This window comes from Centruroides vittatus, unplaced genomic scaffold (genome assembly GCF_030686945.1).
Source record: "Centruroides vittatus isolate TY-2023 unplaced genomic scaffold, ASM3068694v2 contig_980, whole genome shotgun sequence".
Lineage (NCBI taxonomy): Eukaryota > Metazoa > Arthropoda > Arachnida > Scorpiones > Buthidae > Centruroides > Centruroides vittatus.
The window spans coordinates 1741979-1768806 of NW_027122652.1; the positions used below are offsets into that span (position 1 = coordinate 1741979).

The window sequence follows — 26828 nt, forward strand, 5'->3', positions numbered from 1 at the left end:
TGTTCTTAGCCGAAAAGTTCTTTAGAATTACTGTATATTTTAGTCTTTTGAATTGAGATACCTAAATAAGGGGGCGGCGAAATTTTCCTCCTCCCCGAGCGGCTGACACCCACGCTATGCCACTGATAGTCGCCAAAGCATTTGTTACACAAGTCATACAACACTTCCCGTACCAAAAGCAATTACTAATAGATTAAAGCGCAAATTTTACATCAAAAATGGTGTGGCAAGTGTGCAAAATATTACACGTAGAGAGACTTCTTACGACGGCGTATCACCCAAAATGTAACGGACTAATAGAATGTTTGAATAAAATACTAACTGATATCCTAACACTGTTGACAAGGATCAGATAAAACTGGATAAGATGATCCCGCATGCACTTTTTGCTTACAGCATAGCGAGACCCCATTCATATCAATGAATTCTCAGATGTCAATGGGCAAGCACAACTACTCGCATAAGGGGCTATCCATAAATGAATCCATACTGGGGGCGAGTCCCAGTATGGATTCATTTATGGAAATTTTTATTTTCCACCCATTGTCCCAGTTTGTAAAAGTTTCCGTATGGAAAGTTGTACAAACTGGGACAATGGGTGGAAAATAAAAATTTCAAGAAAAATGTGGACGCAATTTATGAACAGCCCTAAGATCAACGAGTAAATGCACTCACACTTCTAAAATTTGAAAATTTCACCCAGTGAGGCAAAGATTACCTGATTTTGAAAAACTATCGCTAAAATAACTTACATGGTTTTGTAGGTACAATCGGAAATATCTCAAGTCTCAAATGAAAGTGTTACTTTTTAAAAAAGAATGCTGGAGGGTGCACTGTTCCCATTAATATGGATAAGTGTACCCTCCACTGTAATAGCTAAGAGTCAAATAAAATCAAATGCTGAGTGTGCCAAAGCTGTGACAGTGATATTTCGTTTGTACTGTATACAGACTTCAGCAAATTCCATTGCAAACAGAGCCGCCGAAATATGAGGCCCAAGAGGAGAGCTAAGAATGAACGTGCTCTGTTCCTTATCCTATCTCTTTTACTTTTTTAAACACAAGAAATATTTAAAATTTTCTTTATTAATACAAATTGATCTTGATATTTGACAATAACACATAATTGTAAACTTTACATAATAAAACATTACCTACAAGAATAAAATTTATCTGAAGTTAAACATATTGCTTATTTGACAAAGTGTCAACGTTTGTATGGTTGCTTATTGGGTTCTGGTCAATTACTTTCATTTATACTTAAATCATGTTATTCAAGAAAACTAAGATTCTACTTATTTAAAATTAAAAGAATTTCACTTTTATAACATTTTTAACTTTTGATACTGAAAAAGTATCCATCGTCTTGTGGTGAAAGCTTTCTGAAATGTTGCAGTTAAGGAACCGGTCACCCTAAATATTACAAAACGCCGCCAAATCGGATGACAGTCGTTCGAAACTTTGCCATTTTTCAATTTAACCGTTTCGTATAATTTAAATTGTATATAAATGTTTAAATTCGTAGAAAACAAACGAATAGGAATTTCATAGACTCAATAAAATTCTATAAAATGATTCTGTTAAATTTAACACAAATATAATCGATGCAGCTGTTCCATCTAAATATCGTTTAAACGCGACAAATTTACTGTACAAATTCGACCATTTCTATAGAAGTAAAGAGTTAAACAATTATTTTATCGATTCCAGTAATACCCAAACATCAACGTTTATGTATCTTAATAGGAAATCATGGAATACACTTTATTGTAGCTTATTATATGCTATATTTATTATATTTAGCAAGTTTTATTTCACAATTACTACTCTATTTTACGATTTTCATGTGTCCACACTTGAATAGTTTTCATAAAACATTTTACAAATTTATATATTCTTTGCAGGTGTAGTAGACACAAAAAAGAGAAAGTATACACTATCACTTATTTAAAATTGACTTGATTAATATACATAGAATTCTAATATTAACTTCTTTTTGAAATGGATTGCCAGAAAAACTGGATGATAAATATGACATAAGTGTGATTACAAAACTATTCATTATACATTAAAAAAATAAAAATAAAAATTCAATACCCTCAACAACTGATTAGTATATTCCACATTTTATTTCAACAACTTTTACATACAGAACAAACTAGATGCATACACTGTTTTGACTGACAATAAGTTTATCATAGAAAACATAAAAAATTTAGAAATCAGACTAAAATTGATCTCAAAATAACTTATGAAAAGTATATATATTATGAACAAGATTATAAAAAATAATATTATATATATAATATATATATATATATATAAATCAAACATGATCAATCCAATTTGAATTAATTTTTAATAAATGATATAACTTTTAAAGCAATTTAAATTTTATGATCATTTCTGATGTATAAAATAAATTTCAAAACTTATAAATCACTGATTTTGTACACTGACTTACAACAATAATTTATTATTCAAACTAATTCTAGATTTATTAAAATTGATTTGTTAAAGATGCTGAAAATTTGATATGGCCCATCTCAAACAAATTTTTATTTCTGGCCTTTTTTATATATGGATGAAGAATCTTATTAATTGTAAATTAACTTATATAGAATTGTTTTAATTATAAAATTTATTATGAACTGGTATAAGATGGATGGATCAGACAATTTTGTTTTTTTAAAGCCCTTTAATTAAATAGGTTTGATATATTTATATTTGCAATATTTAGTTCAACAATGCGAATATCACAGGTATACCTATGCACAAATTATAAATGTATTTGGTTTGTTTCTTTTGTCTAGATATTTGTTCTGTTCTCTCATTTACATAACACAAATTTAAAAAGAAAATATATGCCAGATAATATATAATACATATGCTGTACAGTACTTTGACTAGTTAACTGGTTTAAATATTGTAGGAGTTTTATTTTAAGAACAAGACAATTTTTCTATAAATCAAATAAAATTTTTAACACAACATCTTTATTATTTATTATAACTGGAATATAATTTTTGCATAAATTGGATATTTTTCTTATTATTATTTGTTAAATTTTGAAAATTTTACAAAAATATTATTGTCACTTTCCCATAATCTTCTATTCTGAAGTTTTATTTTACATGACTGTCTATTATAAGTAATGTAAAAATAGCATTTTTAAAATTCTCTATATCATCCGCATTTATAATTAAGTAACAAACAATAATGTTACATGATACCAACTGATACAACATTTATTCATCATGGAGAGGTATACTTTCAACAGATTATTTGCTTTGACAAACATGAATATGTAAGCATAAATGCATCATTGAATATTAATCTTTTGGTGTGAGTCATGCATTTAATATAATAGAGAATTTTTATATTGAATAGCTTGGTTGTTCCTGAAATTTCTGAAGCAGAAAGATGTTTGCATTTAAATGCAGAAAGAAGTTATTTAATGTTATTTCAAATGTTATTAAATTAATTATTTCATCTATTCTAAAAATTTTTATTAAGTCAATCTTTAATAGCAGAAGATTGCTAATTCTACAGTAACAGATAAATAATGTATTTCACATTTTAAGCTGTTCTTAAGATCAAATGAATACCAGAATCAGTATAAACAGATTGACTAAGTTCCCCCACCTTCAGAGCAAATGATGCGTCTTCAAATGGCTTTTGCATAGCCCCTCGACTGAATACTCCCAGATCTCCACCCTTCTTGGCTGAACTGCAATCACTGTATTTAGATGCCAGGTCTGCAAAAGTTGCCATGCCTGATACAATCTGTTCTCTGTAATCTGTTTAATTATTCAAATTTAAATTATAAATAGTTAAAAAAATTAATAAAATCATTTCTTCAAACTTTCAAATAATGAATTTTAAATAATAAATATCATATTTGAATCTAAATATTTTTATTCTTTTACAAAATTATGATTAATCTTCATACATTATACACCAGTATTTTTCTATGTTAATACATAAAATATATACTAATATAATATGATATGCTGATATGTTATACATTTACAGTATATTATGTTCTAAAATTATAATTATAACAACTGATAAACAGATGTTTTAAATAGATAAAGATTTAATATTTTAAACAATTAATTTCCATATAATAAAACTATTTATTAAAACATTTTTATCAATATTTTTGCCTTCTTTACACAAACATAAACATGAAACTAATAATTTTGGATAAAAATTAATTAATATTTTCATTAAAAATAATTTTGTGCTTTTTTTTTTACAGAAATTAAAATACACCATATGTATTTATATATAGAATTTAAAATATAATATAATTACAAATAAACTGTGATTAAATAATTCTGAGTACTAAAATATGAGAATTAAATATATTTCAAGTATAATATCTCGGTATCCAAATCAAATATACAAATGTATATATAAAAGCCTTGTATATACATATATATTTTATTTATTGATTTACTTTCAAATATTAATTATTTTGTATTTCAGAGTCTTGTTTTTTGATGGGTGTGTCTTCTTGATTAAGACAGAGAAACATTATTTCCTATACTTAACCTTGTAATCAATGTCAAGTAAAAGGACTAACAGTACAAGGTCAAATTTTGATTTAATAATACTATATATGTTAAAATAAGTAACAAATTCATCTTTCCATTTAATCAAAAATTAGATAAGCACAAAACTAATAACTTTTAATTTAACTATTTTATTTATTGTCTACAAAGTTCAAATTTAATTTGTAAAGCATCAAATTAAATATTCGTACTCAAATAAACATTTAAATGTTTAAAACAAAATTAATAATGTAGCTTCAGAAATAAATTATTTAATGAAAAATAGTAATAAGTGAATCATCTAAATGATTCAAAGTAAAGTAAATGCAACTAGCTATAAAATCACTTAATATGAATGAATTTCTAAGCAATAAGGTAATCCTTATTTATAGTGAATCTCTAAGCTTCATTTGCATGCATTTTCATAAAATATCTTTAATAAAAGAATTTATATATATATTATAATAATTTATCATAAGTATTATTAATCTATAGGTTTTATCAGTTTTAGTAATTTCTAAACATGTATTAATATAAGCATTTTAAAGTATTAGAGTATTTAATGAAAAGAATAAAAATGTATTTCAATATTAAACTGATCACAGTAAAAAGTCAATAATGAACAGACAAATGATCATTACAAAATTGACATATTTAATATGCATTTTTCCACTATTAAAATGAAGATTTAAAAATTTTAAATTTTATAATAAAATTACAGAGAAATGAACTGCATAATAAAGCTGTCCACTCATGGAAGTAGATCACAGAAAAATAAATGAATAAATGATTAGTCTTTTAGCCTTGAATATACTGAATTTGAAATTATAATCCAAGATTTTAAGATTCTTATATGGAATCATCCAACTACACTGATGACTCAACATAACATGATTTTTGGGATCCAAAAAATTTGGACATACCATATATAAGGCTACATTTTAAGGAGGAACCCTTTCTGCCATATACTGTATATAAACAATGGTGGACTCTATTTATTAACTTATCATTCACCTATTCCAATGTCTTACTATCCATTTGTTCCAACTTTGTCTGTATCAAGACACTCAAGGGTTAAGCTGTGTGTACTTGGTGACAGGTAAAACAAATAGGCATGGCTAGAAAAATATATATTTGATTTTTTAACTGTACTATTAACTGCTAATTTAATGAAGTACAGTAGAGCATCGATTATCCGACCGTGTTCTAGTCGGCAAATTCAAATGTCTGCTAGTGATGTGGCACTACAATATTTGGTTATGTCTTGGCTACTTTAATATTATTTTTGTTAAATTTTTGCATGTTTTAGCTGGCAGCACTGGCTTCGACCATGAAAGGGAGGCTAGTATTTAAACCAGGCCTAATACACTATACTAATAATGTATTTTTTCATACTTTTCGGTTATCTGACTTTTCAGTTATCTGACCTTTCAGTTATCTGACCAACCCCCCTCCCCAATTAAGTCAGATAATCGATGCTCTACTGTAATCTACAATATAAAACGGAAGGCTGAAACTATAAATTGGGGTCCACATAAAGTCCACATTCTATAGAAGTATTATCACAAGATTTTTATGGATATTTCTTTTTGTTGCAACTACTTACAAATGCTGGATGAATTGTTCTGCAACACAAAATTATTAACCTTAATTTTAAATCCAGAAAGCTTTAATTCAACTTTGAAAAATGTTTTCAATCTATTATTAGATCAAAAACATTTGTCAAAGTTGAATTAAAGCTTTCTGGATGTAAAATTAAGATTAATGAATGTATGTTTTTATTGCAACAAAAACATACATCCATAGAAATCTACGAAGAAATATTTTATATCAAAAATGAATGAGTTTTGATTAAAGAAAAAATTGTTGCATGTATATTTTCTTTAGAAGTTTAGTTTATAATACTTATCAGTGCAGTCAAAATGCAAATTGCTGGAAAGGCTCAATGTATATATGTTTGTATCCATTATTTTTGTAAATAATTGCAATGCTTGTCAGGAATGTGATCCCACCACCCTACCCTTTACTCCTGTTTCACTTCCCCATCCTTCTTCCTACTTTCCCTTATCCTCCCATCTTAATAATTGATGCAACACACATACATGGAGTCCCACAAAAAGTGATACAGGAGTGGACTATAGCTTATCTGAAACAAACAGGCTGACAAAAAAACACTATGACTGAAGTAAAAAAATGAAGTGAAAAAGCATTGCATAGTGTCAGGCAAAACTATAACAGGAATGATAACACCATTAGTGAAAAAATACAACATTCAGGTAATGATTACCTTTGATCATACAGATAATTAGAACAGATAGAGATGATGAAAAAGTGAAAAAGCTAGGAATCTATATGAATGGATTAAGCAAAGGGAGTAAAGAATTTTTCTACATAGTATCAACTTATAGATCTGTGGGTAACTTATAGATCTGGGTTAAAGAGCATTTTAAATCCATCACTCGATACCCCATAAATGGCACAATTTCTAATACAATGGGCCATAGAGAAAGAAGTAGAATTAGGTTGAAAACAGCCAGTAATACTTAGAAGCTAGTATGACATTAAAACGTAAAGATTCTGAAGCAATGTTTCATTTAAATTTTAAAAAAGTATTTTAACATCATTAATTTGCAGAACTCAACAGAACTGGACATCAGGTGGAAGGGCGTACCGGGAACACAAAACTGGGATGATATAATTAAATGTTTACAAGACAGAAAAAGGAAGGAGGCAGTATGATGTAAGAAAATAAAAGGAAAAGTTAACCTAGCTTGTATGTTGCTAAAAGTGTTAATTACTGTGCATATGCAGAGTTTCATTTTTACAAATATGGAACAAAAATATATAGTTTTAAAGATTGTTCAATCCTCAAAATAGTTGGAAAGTTCAAATTTAGTTTGAACAGTGACTGATATTCATCAGGAAGCTGAAGATATCCTAATAAAAGATGAAAGCATTCCTTCATAAAAATTTAAACAGTTGGCTACCTGAAAGTAAGCATTCAATACAGATAGCATTGATCTTTCACTGTAGCTACGTGGCCATCTTACAGTGACAAAAATTTCCTTACAAACATGAAAAAATATTCCTTTAATTAAAAGTTTAAAAACAGAAATGATGAAAAATGGATATCATCTACCTTTTGACCCTTGTCATACAGGAATATGCAACTGCTTAAACTTTTAATACAAATAATTGATCAAGTAGCCTACAATGAAAGGTCAGTAGCCTCAAATTGTCACTCTGAAAAATGAAAGTTAAGTAAAAGGTGCCCGTTTTGATAAATTTATCTTAAGTCTTAAAATTTATTTATTTAAATTATTGTATTTTGAATAAATTTTCTATGATTAAATGTCTAATAGAACAATAATTGCAAACAAATTTTAAGTGTTATTTAAATACCCAATATTGTCTATTAAAATATCCTGTGGTAAATGTGAATATGATTGGTATCTCTTATTTACATTCATTTTACTTCTTATAGCTTGTAAAATATCACATTAAAAATTTTAAGTTAATTATCTCCAGATTTATAAGACATTGTGCAATGTATGATTGAAAATCTAGTTGTAACATTTAATAATTAGACACACACTATAATTTAAAAGCAATTTTATTATTATACTATTTGTTGAATTTATATGAGCACGAAGATCTAAGTGACTATATACTTACTGAACTTTGATGTTTTTATGCTGATTAATGGCAAAATTGTGCAATTTATTACTAGCTAGTGTTACCTTTGAACTGTCATTTTATTTACACAATGCTGAGCTTTACATGATCATCAAAAGCTTTCCTATAATATTCTTGTTAATTATCACAATAGAAACTAGAGTAGCTAAACAGAAGAACACCTTTATTCAACATGTCTGCTGGATGAACAAAAGATATAAAAGCGGGTCAGCGAGTAACTGACACACAATAAATAAGAATCTGCCACTACTCAAGTGTCCCAATATGATCAAACATAACAGTAAGACATAGTTAAAGCTGTTAACCCTCCTCTTTGGCTTATTATCCAAAGTTTGTAAATCCTGAATACTCCATAAAAATATCTTCTTCCAAATGCCTATACATAAAAAGTTACAACATTGATATGATGAAACTCAAAATTGAACCTAACTCCAATTGCTATTAGTAAATGTAGTTTTCAATTTTACTACAGTGAGAATGTGTTTGGGTAGTCTATCCTGGGAGTATGGATACATCCTAGAACATCCAGTCTTGTTCTATATTTATCCAAATTACCATCGACATCAAGCTTTTTCTTGAATTTGCATTTAATGATTTTACGATGCATTGGACACTCGACCAGGATCCATGTTTCATTCTTTATCATATTTCTAACTTCCTCCATCATGTTGATCCATTGCTTCCTATCAGGTGGTGCAAATGCTTCTTCAATTGTTTCGGGATTAGCACTCGATTTGCATGTATTTGCTTGCAAATTTATATTTCTTTCATTAGCTATACATTCTGACTGTCTCAGGCATACTTTGGAAATATCAAGTGACAACAATGTCAGACTCATCGAAATTTGCTCCCCCTAGTCCCTTGATTGTTTCATTTTCATTTCAGGGATTATACCTTCGATTGGAATATTTTCAACAAGTTTATCATCAGATACAGAGATGCAAATGTTATCCCTCAATTTAGATATTTCATTGTTTATTTTTTGGTTGGACTCTTCTTTCCACAAAAATTGATTTTCTGTAAAGAACCCATTTCTACTCAAAATAACTTTTTCTCATTCTCCAAGTCCCATAATTTATATCCCTTTACTCCTTCTGGATATCCAGATAATGTCATTTTAATAGCATGGTTATCCAACTTGAATTTATCTTGTTGTAGACTGTAAACTAAGCAACTAAACACATGCAGATGGTCAATGTTAATTTCCCTCTTTTTCCAAATTTCTATACGGATTTTACCATCATCCACATTCATTGAGAATGGTTTTGAAGGTAACAGGCAGTATTGACTGCTTCTGCCCAAAATTTCTTTGATGTTCCTATCTGAATCATCAAACATTGGTTATTTGATGATTCAGAGTGTCTGGTTTTCTCATTCAGCAACACCATTCTGCTGTGGCATATGTGGTACTGTATACTGACGTTGGATACCATGTTTTTAAAAATAAGCTTCAAATTCATTTGAACGGTATTCCATTCCATTATTGCTTCTTAAGATTTTAAGTTTATCATTCAATTCATTCTCCACACTTCTTCTAAATGCATCGAAGTGCTCAAAAACATAGTTCTTTGTCTTCATAAAAAAAATTAACATTGCAAGAAAAATTGTCAATGAATGTGACAAAACATCTTGCTCCTCCTAATAATGGCAGTTCCAATTTTCCTACATCGGAGTGAACTAATTGAAGCAAGCATGTAGATCTCATAGAGTTCTCCTTATCAAATGACTTTGCTTTCATCTTCACTTGTCTGCATACCTCGCAAACCTGTGTGCTAGCATTTTTTACCTTAAAATTTGATATTTTATTTAATGCTTGCAGATTTAAATGATCCATCCTTTGATGCCATATTTCTTCTTTTCCTTCTTGTATATTGCAAACAAAAGCTTTTGTAACTTTCTTCTTGTGAATGCAATAATGCCTATCTTTCTTTACAGCAATGAATATTGTTTCTTCATTTTTATCAATAATGATCATCTTTCCTCCATCAAAAATTGTATAAAACCTTTTGTTGTCAAGTTTTCCGATTAAAAGCAAATTTTTTTTGAGTGATGGAACATAAAGAGCAACTTCTACAATGAATTTCTGACCATTTTCTTTTGATAGTTCTACTAATATATTTCTTTTACCACTTATCTAGATGGTCTCATTCTTTACAGTTTCAACTGAACCCGAATGTTCTTCAATTTGAGTAAATTTTGCTCTGAATGGAGATATATGATGAGTAGCTCCAGTATCTGCTATCCAAGTTATTTTGTCATTTTTAATATCACAGGCAACTTCATCTGCTCTCATCATTTGTGTCTTGTGCAAAACCTTAGCAGACATAGCTCTTGGTTTTATATCACTTTCAATTTCAGCTACTTGAGTAGGTGCTCAATAGTGTCATTGTATTAGGCACCTGACATTCAATGCTTGTGGGAAGACATTTGACAAAAAAATTTAGCTTTTGTGGATTCAGGCTCTACGTCATTCAACAAACATTCTTTTGCAATATCTTAGTCGACTTCATGATTTCACTGATCTGAATAGTGTTTGTTTCAAAAGATTTTCTTTTGGTTTAGTTTTTTGCTCATTAAACTTCACACAATAGCAATGCAAGGTTTTCATCTGCACTACTGGATTCCTCTTTTAGTCACAAAATTTTCTTTTCTTCAATAATAAGATGACTTTTAACATCTGCAACCTTAAGTTCCTCTTCTTGTCATTCCAAATGTAATACTAGCAGTTCATATTCTTATGATAAACCAATTAATAGTATGTAAGCTGATTTGGACTCATTGAATTTCATGTCAGATTTATCAATACTATTAATAATGTCTAATTTTCATGAAATAAAGTTGTTCATTGATTCTTCTTTCTTTCTTTGAATGCAAAACAGATCCTGAGCCAGTTGTAATGTATAAATGCCACGTTTCATGTGGATTTTCTCCGAGGCTTGCCACATGTCCTTTGCAGAATTGTAGTGCTTAATGTCTTTCAAATATTCATCACTTATCATTAAGATTATACAATTACATGCCTTTGAATTTAAAATCTTTTGTGCTTCAGTTGGATTATCAAAACTGGGATCAATGGCCTCCCAACTACACTTTCCTTCCAGGCGCTTTGAGGCAAATAGACCAACTGGTATAATTATCATTTAAATGAGCAATGTGAAAACCTTCTATTCTAGCAAACATTATCTTCCTTTGTTAATTCTCAATTATATGTAATTCTTACATTAATAGTTTAAGTATCTTCACTCTACTTATTAGATTATAGGTACTATTGCCTTGATTACAATGTTGAAACTTTTCCAAAATGAATGTGATCATTCTCCTTAATTTCAATCACATCACTAATGCTAACTGAAACCCTTACTACTACGAGTTTAGCTTTCTTTTAAGTTCGAGATTTATTCTTTGAACTGTCCTGGGCCCATAACCTGTTAAACCTCTTAACAATTCTCTATGTTTATAAAATATTTTGTATTTTTTAATAAACAACTTAGGATATCATAAATTGATATATTTTTTTAACATTAAATCTTCAAATTGTAAATTAATTAAATTTACAAATTTAGTTTGAAAAAATCATAGAACAATTAGGGATAGAAATTAGTAATAACAATAAGTAAATAAATAGTAAATTGACAGACATATATAAACATATACAAATATTTTTATGAAAATATTTGAAATGGATAAAATAAAATTTAATTAATTAATTAATTGATGATATAAAATATATTAAAGTCTGAATTCAAATAAAACAATTTTCCTGATTTAGAACCTGATCTCTCTTTTTCTTTTTACTATAAAAATATCATACATTATTGCTAATCAGACAATCAAATTTAAACTACTAAAACTGCTAATTTTTATAAATATGATCTACAATATGAGGAATGTCAATATTAGAATTATAGCTATTGTAATAATAAATTTTCTAGCAAGAATTTGAACAGTGTTCAACTTCACTAACTATTCATTCAAAATTTTTGCTATATAATAGTGCTATGTAACAAAAATTCTGAATGAAAGACATAAAAGCACTTCAAATGAAAATAATTCTTTTTATTCATAATGTATACAAACAACAAGAAATTTGTGCAATCTTTGTCTAACAATAATAGATTAATATATATTTTTTTTTGTTTCATAATCATGATATAGTGCATTTAAACAAACACTAGGCATCATTTCATCCATTTATTTGCTCTTCTTGGTTGATATGCATTTTTACACATTTCAGGCCTTACAACATCTCTCTTCAGTCACCTAATTAAAATGTACATAATTACTACATAACATCAAACTGTTTAAATAATACATATAATTTACAAACATACCTTCTATTCCATATTTTATGTTAGCCAAATTTAATTTCTCATCTGCTGTTTGTCTTTTCGAGACTATTGTAATTGATGTTTTAATGAGTATATTGTCGTAGTTTTAAGGAATGATTTTAATGATTTGCAAACTTTTAATCATCTTCAAAGTATATGTTTATAACTATGTTATAACTTATTATACTTCTTCCAAAAATGACAGAATAGAATGAAATATTAAGGACCTGTATTCATGCTTACGCCCACTTTAAGATGCTATGTTAACACATCAGTTACAATAGTCTCAAAAAGGCAAAAAACAGATGAGAAATTAAATTCAGCTAATGTAAAATACAAAATAGAAGATATGTTTGTAAATTATATTTATTATTTAAACAGTTTGATGTTATGTAGTAATTATGTACTGTACATTTTAATTAGGTGACTGAAGAGGGCCATTGTAAAGCCTGAAACGTGTAAGAACACGTATCAACTAAGAGCAAATAAATGGATAAAATGATGCCTAGTGTTCATTTAACTGCATTATATCGTGCTTATGAAACAAAAATTAAAAACAACATGGTTTCAAATTAGTACAAAAATTAATATTTGTTTTATTCATCTTACCTAAACAATAATCTTCTAATTAGACATCATTAATTTGTTTTTGTACAATTTTCATTTGAATGCTATTTTCTTATATAGAAAAGCAACATATATATATTTTCATTTACATTTAAGTCTAATTTTACATCATACATTTAATTCAGTGATTCTCAACCTTTTTTTCATCACAGTACACTTTTAATAATTTAAAAATTTGGCGGCACATACAGTTACTTTGGTAAGTACCATAGGACAACCAGTGATGTCATAACAGTGATTTCTAAACGTGATTGGTTATTTAGGTAACATTTTCTAAATGCCTTGGTAACTACCGCAGCAACCGGTAACACTGATTACAATTTCCAAACGTGCCTTAGGAAGGTAGATTGAACTACTTGTCTAATGTCGCTTATGTATGGGTATTTGTAGTGGCGGCACACTTCAAAAATCTTGCGGCACAGTGGTTGAGAATCACTGATTTAGTTTCTTCATTTATTCTACAATTTCTACAGTAATTAGTGATTTTATTTTTACTGATTTATTACATATTTTAAATTTTTACAAAAATATCACAATAATTATGCAATTAAAATTAAATTAGAATACTCACTTTTGATTAATTCAAGTGCTTCTTCCTTCGTCCTGGTTATTTTTTCTTCTCTCCATGAAGATGGACGTCTTGATTCCTGATGTTTTACCAATAAATGACTACATCGCACTTGCTCACCTTGACCACTTCCAGGAGAAGAAGGTTCAGCAGGTTTTGTTGGTCGTTCCCATTGACTCTCTTTTGTATAAATATTGAGATAGTAAGGTTGACCTACATTAAAAATTTATCAATTAGTCATTAATTGTTATGAAATCATATTTAATTATCATTAAAAAATATTTTTCTATAGGGTTAATGTGGGTAAATATGAGACAGCCTCAAAAATTGGAAAATATGAGACAGTTATGAAATTTGACTTAATCTATGTCTGGTCTGTCCTGTACTAATACAATATTAAGTTTATTTAGTGCTTTTTAACATATAACATTTCTAAATGAAAATGACTACGTTTCATTGAGTTTCTTTAATTTTTTAAGAAACACTACAAAAATAGGTGCAAAAACTTTTCTATCAGTTCAACTAACTCTTGCTCTGTATATGTCTGCAAAACACATGGATATTTAATTAGAAATTTGTATGTATATAAATGCAGCTTTCAGCTGCTAGTTGTTTTTATTGCATATATCATCTTTTATCTGAGTTTTCTGCATTTCAAAATGAGATAAAAAATGAGACACCAGATTTTATTTACCAGTCATTAATTTCCATGAAACATTTTTTATTTAAGTTCAGCCTGTTAATATTTTTGAAATGTAATAGATCTACACCTAATTTAACCTTGATGTTAATACACAGAAAACAGCAGAGCTATAGTTTTATTTTCTTCATTATTTTTATTCCATGCTAATTAAATAAATAATCAATTGTTCCTAAAATGTTTTATTTTGGTGTAGGCCTATTTTATTTAGACTAGGCTAGTTATGTAAATTTTCTTTAATTAATGGTAAGCTTATTACTTTTTCTATGCCACTATCTCTTTTAATAGGCCATTATTTTTAACAGGCCACTGAATAAAACTTTGTGTTTATTATTAATAATTCAATATAGGAGAGGAGAAAGGGAAGTAGTTTGTCTTCTGCTCAAGGAGGAAACAGTGCATCCAAAATATTTGCGAAAAAAGTGTATGTACTGTTATACTGTATATTTCCTTTTCTCCTTTCCTATGGCCTGCTGAATTATTAACCCAGTTTAGTTATCGTTATTCTTTAAACATTTAATTTAGGCTTATACCATATGTATTTATTATTAGTAATATAAAATAGCTGGTATTGTAATATACTTTGTTCAAAAAGGATAATAAAATCACTTAGGCTAGGCCTGTCTTTAAAATTTTGTTTTATTTTACTTTTATATTGTACACAACTACAGAGTAATTTTCAATGATGAATATTTAATCTTATCATGTGAAAATGTCAAGAAAATAAGCTGTATAAAAATCATTTTTAAAAATTATATATCTTGGGAACTATATATCATGGAGCAATGTTTTATACAAAAATGTCTTACGTTTAGCCTATAGTACCTGATTATTAATCTCCCTGTTGGCATAGGCAAGTCCTTATGGTGAAATAATTGGTGTCTCATTTTTCAAATAAACATCATACTAAACCTGATAACATTAAGCCAATACATCACCAACTGCCATAAATAATCAGGCTAACTTAACCCGATTATTTATGGCAGTTGGTGATGTATTGTCTCATTTTTCAGCTTTTGAAGGTAAAATATGAGACAGGAAAAAAATCTTTTGCTCAACATTTCTCATACATACAGAAAAAATGAATACTCCATTAGAGTTTAACACCACGTGTAGATCTTGTCATGTATTTCTCTTTGTAAAATACTGATTCTAACAAATGCTGTTACAAAAGTTTTGAAAAGTGTCTCATATTTACCCACATTGACCCTACTTTTGTTTATTTAATATCTAAGTCACACAATATAAAACTGACATATTCTTTACCATGAGTATATGCTTATACCAAGGAATGTATTGAATGTTTTAATATGATATATATGACTTTCATGAGGCATTTATAGACATATAACTCCAGTTTCCACTTCCAGTTATAGACATCAGTCTATTGAAAAAAGTTAAACATGCATCAATACATGACAGCTCTCCAAGTTTCATTTCATACAACATGATCATTGTTCTTTGTTTCATGGCCATTAGGCAGCATGGAAATAAAAAAATGGAAACTCAGCAGAAGGCAATTTGCATGCAGAGATTTGAGGTTTGCATCTGCATCCATCTGATGATGATAAGTACAGAGTAAGGGAGGTATATCAACAGAGTCTAAGTCTGTATTCAGAGGAAGCAGAAAACTGCAAATGCTCAATGTTGTGAAGAATGTGATGTAAATGACTAGCAATGAAACCATACAGACTAGTTGCAGTGCCCATTGAAACCATAGACAGAGTAATGAGAAGATATTTTGCTCAGACATGCAGGAGAAGATGGAGAACAATGGGTTTCTTGGAACATCTAATTTTCAACAATTGTCATTTTTCATGTCAATGGAAAAGTCAACCAGCACATCATCTGCTTCTGTAGTATAGAGCATCCATGTGCAGCAATTTAGTGTGAGTATGACTACTTGAATGTAAATGTCTTCTGTGCTGCCTCTCATAGGAAGGTCTACATGCCTTTCTTTGCTGAAGCAACAGTGATTGGTGTCTCCTACCAGATCATGTTGGAAAATTGATTGTTTCACAATTGGGTGCTGACTCTGATGTTTACTTCTTCCAATGGAATTCCAGCCCATTTTCATTGCAATGTAAAAATTTTCCTCATTCATGTAATTCCACAGTACTGGATTGAAATTGTACCATGGGGTTATTTCCAGCCCTCAGACCTAATGAGACTTATTCATATAGGGGTTTTTGAAAGACACAGTTTACATATCCCCACTGCTATGATTCGTCCAGGATAGCTGAGACTGGATAACTCATTCTTTTGAAGCCATAACACTAGACACGCTCCATTGTGTAGCAGGAAATTGACTATTACAGTAAGACCCCACTTAATATGGGGGATGCATTCCTAGATGACAAAGTGCTAAATGAAACAGTGTTAAATGAGGTCATTTTAATATAGAGTAAATAGGAATAGGGGAACACGCAACCAAAAAATAAACAAATTTTATTTTAATTTTAAGTTAATTTTATATTAATTTGTATAATAATATATGTTAAATAACACACAAATATATGCACACAGAAATGTAAAGTTTATCTTTTCTGAAATTCTTGTTTTTTTTGCAATAAAGACGTGAAATTTCATTTGTCACTTTTTTCTTTCCTTAAGCAAATGTCGGTAGCAGAAGATCGCATCCAAAATGCCTCATTTTGCTTTTGCACTCCTTTCAAAATCTGGATCATTCTCTACAATTTGATCAACGATTTCAGTTATCGTTACCAAACTTTTACTAAGGAAATCTGTAGAGAAATATTTTGGGTTCTCCAGAATCTCTATTTTCCAGTAATACACGAATTCTTGTTCTGCCAGATCTTAAAGGTCATCGTTGGTAAGACTCATCAGAAACCTGTAGTAACTCCTCAATATCTGCTCGTTTACATCTCCTAGTCCTGCTATATCGATTAGGTTGAGTTTGGTCAACCTAATGATACAGCGATAGGCTCTTCTATTGAGAATTCTTGGATACCTTCAGCCATAACTTCTTCCACACTTTGTTCGTGCATTTATCAGTAAATTCTTGCCAAGTGAAGCCGATATTGCCTATGGCATCCATGATGTTATATTTTTTCCAAAATTGTACCAAACAAACATAGATTTAAAGAAAGTACACTGTTTTGCCACTTTTTTTTTTTATTGGTTTGTGTTTGTAAATAATCTTATTATATATGAATCAACGAAATGCCACGATAATTAAAATCAATGTAAATTTTGAGCTTTTTTTTAAGCTTCAAGCAGATTGTGTTATATTGAATCAGCGTTAAGTGGAGTCTTACTGTATTTGAACATTTGCCAGTTAGTGAAAGGTGTTGACATAGAGGCACTTTGAGTAATACACATTAAACTTAGACAATTAGACAATAGTCTGAATTCAGATTTTTCATGGCCATACAAGGTAAGAATTATAGAAAATAGACATATATGAAACCCTATCATTCTTTTAGGAAAACCCTGTTATGTCTTGTCACAATTGTTAATTGTTTTTTAGTTAATAGACATAGCTTACCTTCTTTTTTTTAATATAATTTATATACATATAACTAAAACGTCTCTGCTCAGTTTAGCATGCTAAAACTGCTATCAACAGATTTTTATTTAAAAATAATATATTGTTTCACTGAAATTAAGAGAATATATATATATTTATAATCTTATAATGTTACCTAAGGTTTGCTGAGAAAAGACTGTTTATTTAACAAATGTTTTCAACCTATTAACATAGATCACCTTCAGGTTTTTAACTAAAATTAAAAATTGTTTCAAAAATAGAACATTGTTTTTTGAATTTTACATTTTTAATCTCTTAAGCATCTTTTAAGTCAGCAGTGCCTCAAACTATAGTCCACAAAGATATTTGCAGCATCAATGATAAATGATTAAAAATTTCAAGAGTTTTATAAATTATCATATATAATATTAATGTACAGACATTGGCTAACAGTGCTTTTGAAAAAATTGTTTTTACATACTTGGAATAAATATAAGTATCAGGTCAGTCCATAAGTTCATGTGTATTTTTATCTACAAAAAAAGCAGCAAAAATTTTAATTAAATTTTATTTCAATCTATAATGTATTCACCATTATTTTGTACAATTTCTTGCCATCTTGATGGTAGCTTTTTAATCCCGTCTTCGTAAAATGATTTCGGTTTTGAATCAAAATATTCAGAAATAGCCTTTTTTACATTGTTCTCATCCTCAAAAGTTTTCCCTTTTAAAAAATTCTGCAAACTGCGAAAAAGATGATAATCACTGGGAGCAATATCTGGCGAATATGGTGGATGAGGTAAAATTTCCCAGTTGTAGCTTTCAAGTTTCTGTACAGTTATTTTTGCAGCGTGTGGTCTGGCATTGCTATGCTGCAAGAGAACCTGCTTTCTGTTCACTAACGACAGTCAATTTTTTTTTCAATTTTTTCATTTAAATGCTCTAATTGCTCACAATACGTTTGAGCTGTAATTGTTTGATTAGGTTCTAACAGCTCAAAGTGAATTACACCTGACATATCCCACCAAACAGACAAAAGAATTTTTTTTGGATGCAACCCACCTTTTGCAGTCGGTTTTGGCTGCTTGTCGCGATCCGTCCATTGTCTTTTTCTCATCACATTATTATAGAGGATCCATTTTTTCGTCTCCAGTAACCAGCATACCAAGAAAAGGTTCTGAAGCAATACGGGATAAAAGAGACATGCAAATGTTTACATGTTGTTGTCGGTTAGCTATTGTCAGTTCATGTGGTATCCATTTTCCTAGCTTTGAAACTTTTCCGATTTGTTGTAGGTGTCTATGAACAGTTCCATGGGATGAATTTAAATGTTCCACAATTTCATAAACTGTTAAAGATGGTTCTGCTTCAACTAGTGCAGAGAGAGCATCATCATCAAAGTCAACGGGTCTTCCAGTATGAGCCTTATCCTCCACACTAAAATCATTGTTTCTAAATCTTTCAAACCACTTCTGCACAGTCCTTGCACTAATTACAATTTCATTATGTACAGTATTTATTTTTTTGGCTGCATTTGTAGCATTCTCACCACTTAAAAATAAAAAGCATAAAACATGTCTTCTGTATTCGTCTGTTACTTCCATTTTAACAAAAATAAACTGAAATGTTCACAATTCTGAACAGTATTATATGAATGAGATCCAATTTAACACTTTAGTGTAAAAATTATCACATTAGACTGACATTTTTAACAGCAAAACAAGATTTTTCTCAAGGTCATAAAAATGGGCATGGACTTATGGACTGACCTGATAAATCAGCATCTTGTTTATAAAAAATTCAGCATAGTGTAATTAAATTCTACAAAAAAGGCTGACCAATGTTTGGAAAAAAATAATTTTTAGTAAGGAATATGTTTCAGTGTTTATGCTGCATATAGTGTTGCCACCTTTACAAAAATCGCTGACCTAGACGGCAGGTCAGGTTTGTTCGAACAGAAGTTCCTGGCACATGCGCAATGTCATTTTACAATGAGGAGAATAATGGGCATGCCAGTTCTAAATCAGTTACAGTTAGGGACTAGAGACTTGCATAGGAGTAACATATGTAACCTAAATTAAGAAAGAAAGAACAGATAATTTAGCTCCATAGAAGACGTGTACAGATGTACAAGCAGAAAAAAAAAGGTCAAGAGGCAGGTTGCACATCACACATCACACGTCGGCATAAACAGAGTAACATGGCGGAATGGCAGATGAGTTTCAGTGAGTGTGAGCTCAAATAGTGTAAATTTATAAAAATATTTGCAAGAACTTTATTTCATCGTAATTTCACAATTTCTACGAAATTCCCGGTCAAAATTAATAGTTCACCCAGACAGTGAGTCAATTCCCGGACTGTCCAGGTGAAAACCGGACGGGTGGTAACACTAGGTACATACATGCAACTTTTAGACATGCAGCTTCCACTTGCCCACACATAATGAGGCACTTGGCTAGAAGCTGTAAATTTCTATGTGCAGAATGTTGACAGGATAAAAGTCTATCTTGTTATTTTTTGATAAGCAGAATGCATGTACAAAGCTTGGGATTGCCTCAAGTACCTCAGTTAAAACTATACTTGATTTATACTTTTCAAGTAACTATGCATTTCTAACTATTGAAAGTGTCTTGAGATTCAGGAAATGTCTTTTAATGAATTCTCGGGAAAAGTCCATAATGTTAGATAAAAGTTTGTTCAGACAAAAGGTTCCATTGCCAGAAAAGTATATGAAAAATTATACATTGTGCTAAAGAAGAGTGAAGGATACCAAATTGTGGATGCTGTAAATCACTGTTTATTAGAAGTAACTTCAGTCAATTTTGCTTTACTAAGAGTGTTCAAACCCAAAAATCTAGCAGTAATTAAAGATGCTCTAATCACTATAAGCAATATAGAGCATTCATTTAACATGGGAAAAGTTATATTAGACAATTAACAGCAAAGACTAACAACTGAAAACTTATTAAAATGGTAGTTTGCCATGCTTATTTTGTAGATCAAAATTGTGAATAAAAAAAATCCAAGAAACATTGATTTAAATTGTAAATGTAAATTAAGACAAAAAAAATTAATGTTTCTATCATAAATCTATATCTTTTTGTATTATTATTACCAGATATGCACATTTCTGTATATTTTGTAAGTTTCAGGTTCATATTTTGGACTAAAAATTTCATAAAAATCAAAAGTTTAATCATAGCAATTGCTTCATTATTTTACATCTAATATACATAAAAAAATCTGATTAAATTTCATCTTGATATATTGTATAACAGAAAATCAAGATAATTTACTGAAGATGTTAAGGAATGTTTGGTGTCCTGCTTTGGTGCTATGGTTACTGTCTCAATGAAAGTGATACGACTTTATACGCTTTTGACATAGGATACTGCATATTATATTCATACTTCTGTTCTAGTCTATTAGTTGTTTAATGTGTTTAGAGATCAATTTATACATTGGCATATATAAAAACTATTTTCTTCTAAAAATTTTTAATTAGCATAAGTAGATATTTATGTCAAATATAATTGAAATTGTATTATTTGTAGTTAATTTTCATATTATTTTATAGTTTATTATAACATACAAAACATTCACAAAAAAACAGACATAAAAATTAAATTCTTTAAAAGTGCAAAACTTTAACAGTATTTTTTTTATTACATGTGTATTCAATGCTTGAAATGAGATACAAATGCAGGATTGTTTCCTCTTGCCCAACTGGAATACATGCATAAATAACACAGTGCTTAAGTTTAGTAATATATTTTAGTTAGTATTAACAAATTCATGTGCATTACTTATTAAAAGATTTTCCAGATACTTTCATTATCATAGATATTTTGTGTTCTATCAGAGAAGACTGGACAAATTAAAAATTTGAGAAATATCAATTCAAAATTGCATGTGGTTTAGTGTTTATTCATACCAAATTTTTATTATTACAGGTATACCTCGTCTTACGTCGGTAATTGGTTCCAGGAGAGGCGACGTAAGTCGAATTTACTTGTGTAGTTACGATGTAAGTCGTATCTTCGACTTACGTCGTAACTAAACACCAATAATGGAGGAAACGCCAATAATGAGCACTTAAAGACTGCTAAATAAGACAACAACACAGAAACACAAAAACACAGAAACACAGATGTTTTCATGTTTCATTCTCTAGGATTTATGATGATTATATTAACATTTGCTGTAAATGTACATATTTTAATATGATTTTATGTGCTTCTAACGCTTTTCTAGTGATATTACGACTTCAACGTTTGTGGCAAATGGATGTAAAGTCGAATAAACTGACTTAAACTTGATTTTTATTTTTCCATATACTTTTTTGACAAACGACGTATAATCAAGAATGACGTAACTCAAGGTATACCTGTATATTAATCTCTATATTAAATAAGTTTAGTAAATGTGTTTTAATCAAAAACATTTACAAGTCTGCTGGAATTTTGATTGCTACATACCTCGAATATTTGGTTTTAAGGTTAAAAATTACTCCCTCTCTCTTCTTTTATTTATTAGTGAAAATTAATTGAAGTTGAATGAAATTAAGAAAATGTTTTAAGATTCACAAAAATATAATGCCAAAAGTTAACTTCCAGATTATTATTATTGCTGCTAAAAAGTAACAAGACGATTTTAAAGTATAATAGAAATAAGATGGCATCAGCATTTTACTTCTCTTCTTAATTGTGTTGATATGGAGATACTAGCTCAAATAGGCTCTTTCTCCGATAGACAGTTCTGATTGCTATGTGACCGACTAGCCAGCCACATCCGATCGGCCTGAATGCGTGCGAGGGGAAAGAATGCCTTCTGGGAGGACTTTTACGGGGAACTGGCCCCTACTTAGGCGTTATCTGCAAGGAGAAAACCCCGAAAACTCCAAGCTGCCAGCCTGTCCGACCACGGCGCGAACCCACGACCGAAGTTCCCAGTGTTTAGGGTCCAGTCACCATCGCTACGAGCGGGAGACCACTCAGCCACTGGTGGGGCCCAGCATTTTACTTTAAAATGTGCAGGTGCTTTATACAAAAGCTCTACGTATTTAATAATAAAAGTACTTCTCGATTTCTATAAATAAAACCCGAAATTTTATAGAATTTGTTCATAAAATAAGTCGTTTTCAAGCAATATAACAAATTTAAATTAATATTCAACATATTTTAAGTTATTTCCATTCATACATATCAAAAACAGTAGCCTTCTGTACTAAACAACTTGTGATTAATGCAGAAATTCTGTCTTGAAAATAATGTATATAATTGTATATATTATAAAAAAATATGTCAAACTTTTCAACTGAAAGCATAAAAGATTATCTTTTGTTTACAATTTTAAATATTAATCGCGTGTCAACAGAAATAAGAAAAAAAACGTGACTCATTTCCAATTCAAACTAGAAGGAAGAATCATCAAAACGTATTCTCTTTTGACGGTTTGCGAATATGCTTCCATCTATTAGCAGTCGACGGAGACGAACGTTTGCCGCGGCATTCCATATAGCCATTAACCACATATATTTTTTTTTATTGTCAACAAATTGATCTTGAATGTTTTCAGTTAGGGATTATTCAATTTACCCACTTAATGGAAACAAATGGAGCATCTAGCCCACCTGTAGAGCGACTCATTCGCTTCTCCCAACCTTTAGGTAATTCTTCGTCTGCCATTTTCTTAGATGAAGATACCATCCGGATACCGATTTAACAACGCCACCTACTCAAAAAACTAAAATGAAATGCAATAAAATAATTATTAACTGTATTATAGTAAATTTTAGCCAAGTGTAAGAATCTTGAAATATTTTTACCATTCTATTCTAATTAAAAATGAAAAATAGGAAAGACATATTGTAATTTCAATCAATATTGGTTTATTTATCCATGACAGCTTTTCTGTATAGATTTATTTAATAAATTGAAAAATCGTTTCATTCGAAGTAATACAGTATTTAACGTTGAATATCCTACAATAGTGGCCGAATGGAAGCCTACTTTTCTGGGGACCCGGGATCGAATCCGAACGAATCCAAAAATCCCTAGGAATTTTTCGAAAGGTAGTCCCTCTGGATATGTCGGGCCCCGTTCCTCGCCGCCCTATTGTGGATCCGGTCGAATCCATAATGGGCTTGCTGTAAGAAGCCCTCTTAGTGCCCACAGGACGGAAACAGTTAAAAAAAAAAAAAAAAAAAGTCTACAAATTCATTTTAATATTCGCAATATCTATATACAGTATATTACTCTAGGGACCCACCAGCAGTGCCGTCTTTAGTACGTAATGGGTCCTGGGCCAGGACCAAGATGGGGCCCCCTTAAGGAAACAGAAACAATAGTATATTACAGACCTAGGGATGCATTATTTGTTTCCTCCCGTGGAGTATATACGATTTTTCACTTCCCTTGGCCAGGAAGAGAAATTTTCTTTCCGCAGGAAAAAAGTACCATTTTCGGCCGAGGTGTAGTGAATAAGGAGTATCAAAATTTTTTAACATCACCCGAGATCCAATTGTATAACATCAATGAAAACAAATTACAAATGAATACAATATAGTTGTGTACAGAATGACTGCCTCTACAACTTGAGGCATTAGGAGCCCCATAACGGCTAACTTGCCTTGGTGCTCAACACACAAAATGCGTATGAACAGCCCCTTTGGGGAAAACAGACAAAGCCCTCAATGGCTTAGGAGGTAACATAATAAAATCAAACAAAACAAATTAAAACAGTTGCGTGTGTACAAAAGACAAGGCCTCCATGGCTTAGGAGGTAACATAATAAAATAAAATAAAATAATGGGTGTTTGACAGTAGATACAACTAATTGTCTGAAAATTTTGTGTAAATCCGATCGTTTGGATCACTTTGAATAGAATAAATATTAAAATTTGAGTTGGGAAAGTCGAAAGTAACATAAATCGGTGTCAGGGACTATAAAAACCATCCACTCAGAGAAAAATTCGGGTTAAGGAAATTCAAGTTTTGTATTAGAAAATTGAAATAAAATTCATAATTTTTTAAAGATTGAAATAGAAAGTATTATTGTTTCAGTTTTCATCTTTATCTAGTAGGTCTAAGTAGAAACAAGTAGATCAATAGCAGATCAAACTATGGATTGCGACCTATTTCGCCGTATAAAGCACCAACCTACTGCTCTGGAAGACTCGGGTTCGGCTTCGGATCGTGATTCTAAGGAATTTTGAGCTTGGCCGTACCCGTGATGGATATGATAAAAGGTCTTCTTAGAGTCTCTCAGGGACAGCCGAATATTCAAAGCGATGGGGTCAGCCCAATTCTCTAGGGGACCCGAAATCTAGTCCGGGCTAACAAACCCAGGAATTTTCATGGGCAGCCTGTACCGCATATGTTGGGTCCCGTCCCTCACTATCGGACTTTCCAATAATATCGACTTTTACCCCAAGCTCCTCAACTTTAGGGGCACTTTGTCAATCGCGTTGAATTATAAACCTTAAAGTAAAACATAAACTTTTTTATTTCATACAAATTCATTTTATTTACTGAAAAAAGATTTTATTTATTCTACAATATTTATGATAAACACATATTTCGAAATATAAAACAATTTAAAATTTAATTATTTATTTAAATTTAACAAACGCACGTATATATGCAAAATATATAAACGCATAAAAATGTATCTTAAAAACGTTAATATTAGATAAAATAGCTTAATAATGATACGAGCAAGGTTAATATGTATTGTAATAAATGAGTACTTAACACTAACAGACAGAGAGCTCTATTCATACCATCTTTGTATCTTATATACCTAAAATACAAGTCGACTTTTGATGATAGCGTATAAACGAAAACTGATGATATAATTTTCGCAGTTTGTATGAAAATTCAAAAGTTAAAATTAATCTCAACATCGATATTACTTCTTTTAGTAAAGATGATAATGAGTACACGTTTAATGATAACAAAGATTAGTATCCGACAAAACAACATTATCTTTAATAGTCATTGGAGTCTTCATCCAAGCGAAGACATTTCCTTCTATCATACTTCCTTCGCAGCTTCCAGCATCTTGAATTTGCTCCAGGCTCAGTTCTTCGTCCCAAATATGAACATCGGCTATATCTCCGTGCCACGATTGACTCTCATCATACTCAGAATCTAGAGCGTCTTGATCTTGACCGATGACCAGTGTGCCACCCGAGGGTACCTCTTTGTTTGTAAAATCCCAGTAGGTTTTAATAAGCTCACATTTTTGTCCGTTTTGATAAACATGGACACTTTTCATGGAAGCGGACCAAGTTGCGCAGAAATGATGCCATTGTCCCGGTTCCCAAGGTAAAGGACATTTCAAGTCTGCGTAAGGACCACCGACGTGGGAAAGCACTATATAGCCTGAATCACTTCGCTTGAGATGGATAAATATTTCGTCGTTATTACTAGAAGTGGCGTATGATATAATTGACAACTCTCTGTTATTGAATGAGTAAGGTTTCAACCAAGAACACATGGTGAATTGCCAAAGCGAAGGAAAAGGATTCTCCACTTTAATTCGAGGAAAATACGAAGAATTTGAAGGGCTAAAATAGGCTTTTACGATAAATCCCGTTGTAAAACTAATCTTGCATATTACAATAAGTAAAAAAATTGTTAAAGGGGACATTTCGTAAAACTCGAGAAAAATGCACCAAAGACCAAGTTACAGCCGTTGTTTTTCCACCGAACTGAAAGATATCTTCGTATCAAGACCTTATAAACAACCACCAGTTCGTTTATTTTGGGTGGGAGCCAATAGATACAATCGCTACAGTTTTGTTGATTTTACTTCCTTTGCAATTAATTTTTATTTTATACTGTAATTTATTGATA

At 30.4% G+C, this 26828-nt stretch overlaps 2 protein-coding genes across 2 annotated transcripts; both read right to left on the reverse strand.

The window, feature by feature from the left end:
• Positions 1-2109: 2109 nt before the first annotated feature.
• On the reverse strand, positions 2110-23731 carry LOC136985913 (peptidyl-prolyl cis-trans isomerase NIMA-interacting 1-like). The gene is made up of 3 exons (XM_067283317.1): positions 23600-23731; positions 13781-13990; positions 2110-3799 (listed from the first exon to the last, which is right to left on the reverse strand). Exons 1-3 carry the CDS (start codon positions 23673-23675, stop codon positions 3579-3581), a joined length of 507 nt encoding a protein of 168 aa, XP_067139418.1. The 5' UTR covers positions 23676-23731; the 3' UTR covers positions 2110-3578.
• A 2183-nt stretch (positions 23732-25914) lies between these two features.
• LOC136985877 (C-reactive protein 1.4-like) lies at positions 25915-26469 on the reverse strand. Its single transcript, XM_067283251.1, has one exon. The coding sequence runs from the start codon at positions 26467-26469 to the stop codon at positions 25915-25917; it is 555 nt and encodes a 184-aa protein (XP_067139352.1).
• Between the last annotated feature and the right edge of the window lie 359 nt (positions 26470-26828).

Excerpts from the sequence above, each read along its gene's own strand:
- LOC136985877 (XM_067283251.1), bottom strand. The coding sequence starts at position 26,469 with ATGTGTTCTTGGTTGAAACCTTACTCATTCAATAACAGAGAGTTGTCA.
- LOC136985913 (XM_067283317.1), bottom strand. The coding sequence starts at position 23,675 with ATGGTATCTTCATCTAAGAAAATGGCAGACGAAGAATTACCTAAAGGT. Across the intron at positions 13,991-23,599 it reads GCGAATGAGTCGCTCTACAG|GTCAACCTTACTATCTCAAT; the intron begins GTGGGCTAGATG and ends TTTTTAATGTAG. Across the intron at positions 3,800-13,780 it reads AGCACTTGAATTAATCAAAA|ATTACAGAGAACAGATTGTA; the intron begins GTGAGTATTCTA and ends ATAATTAAACAG.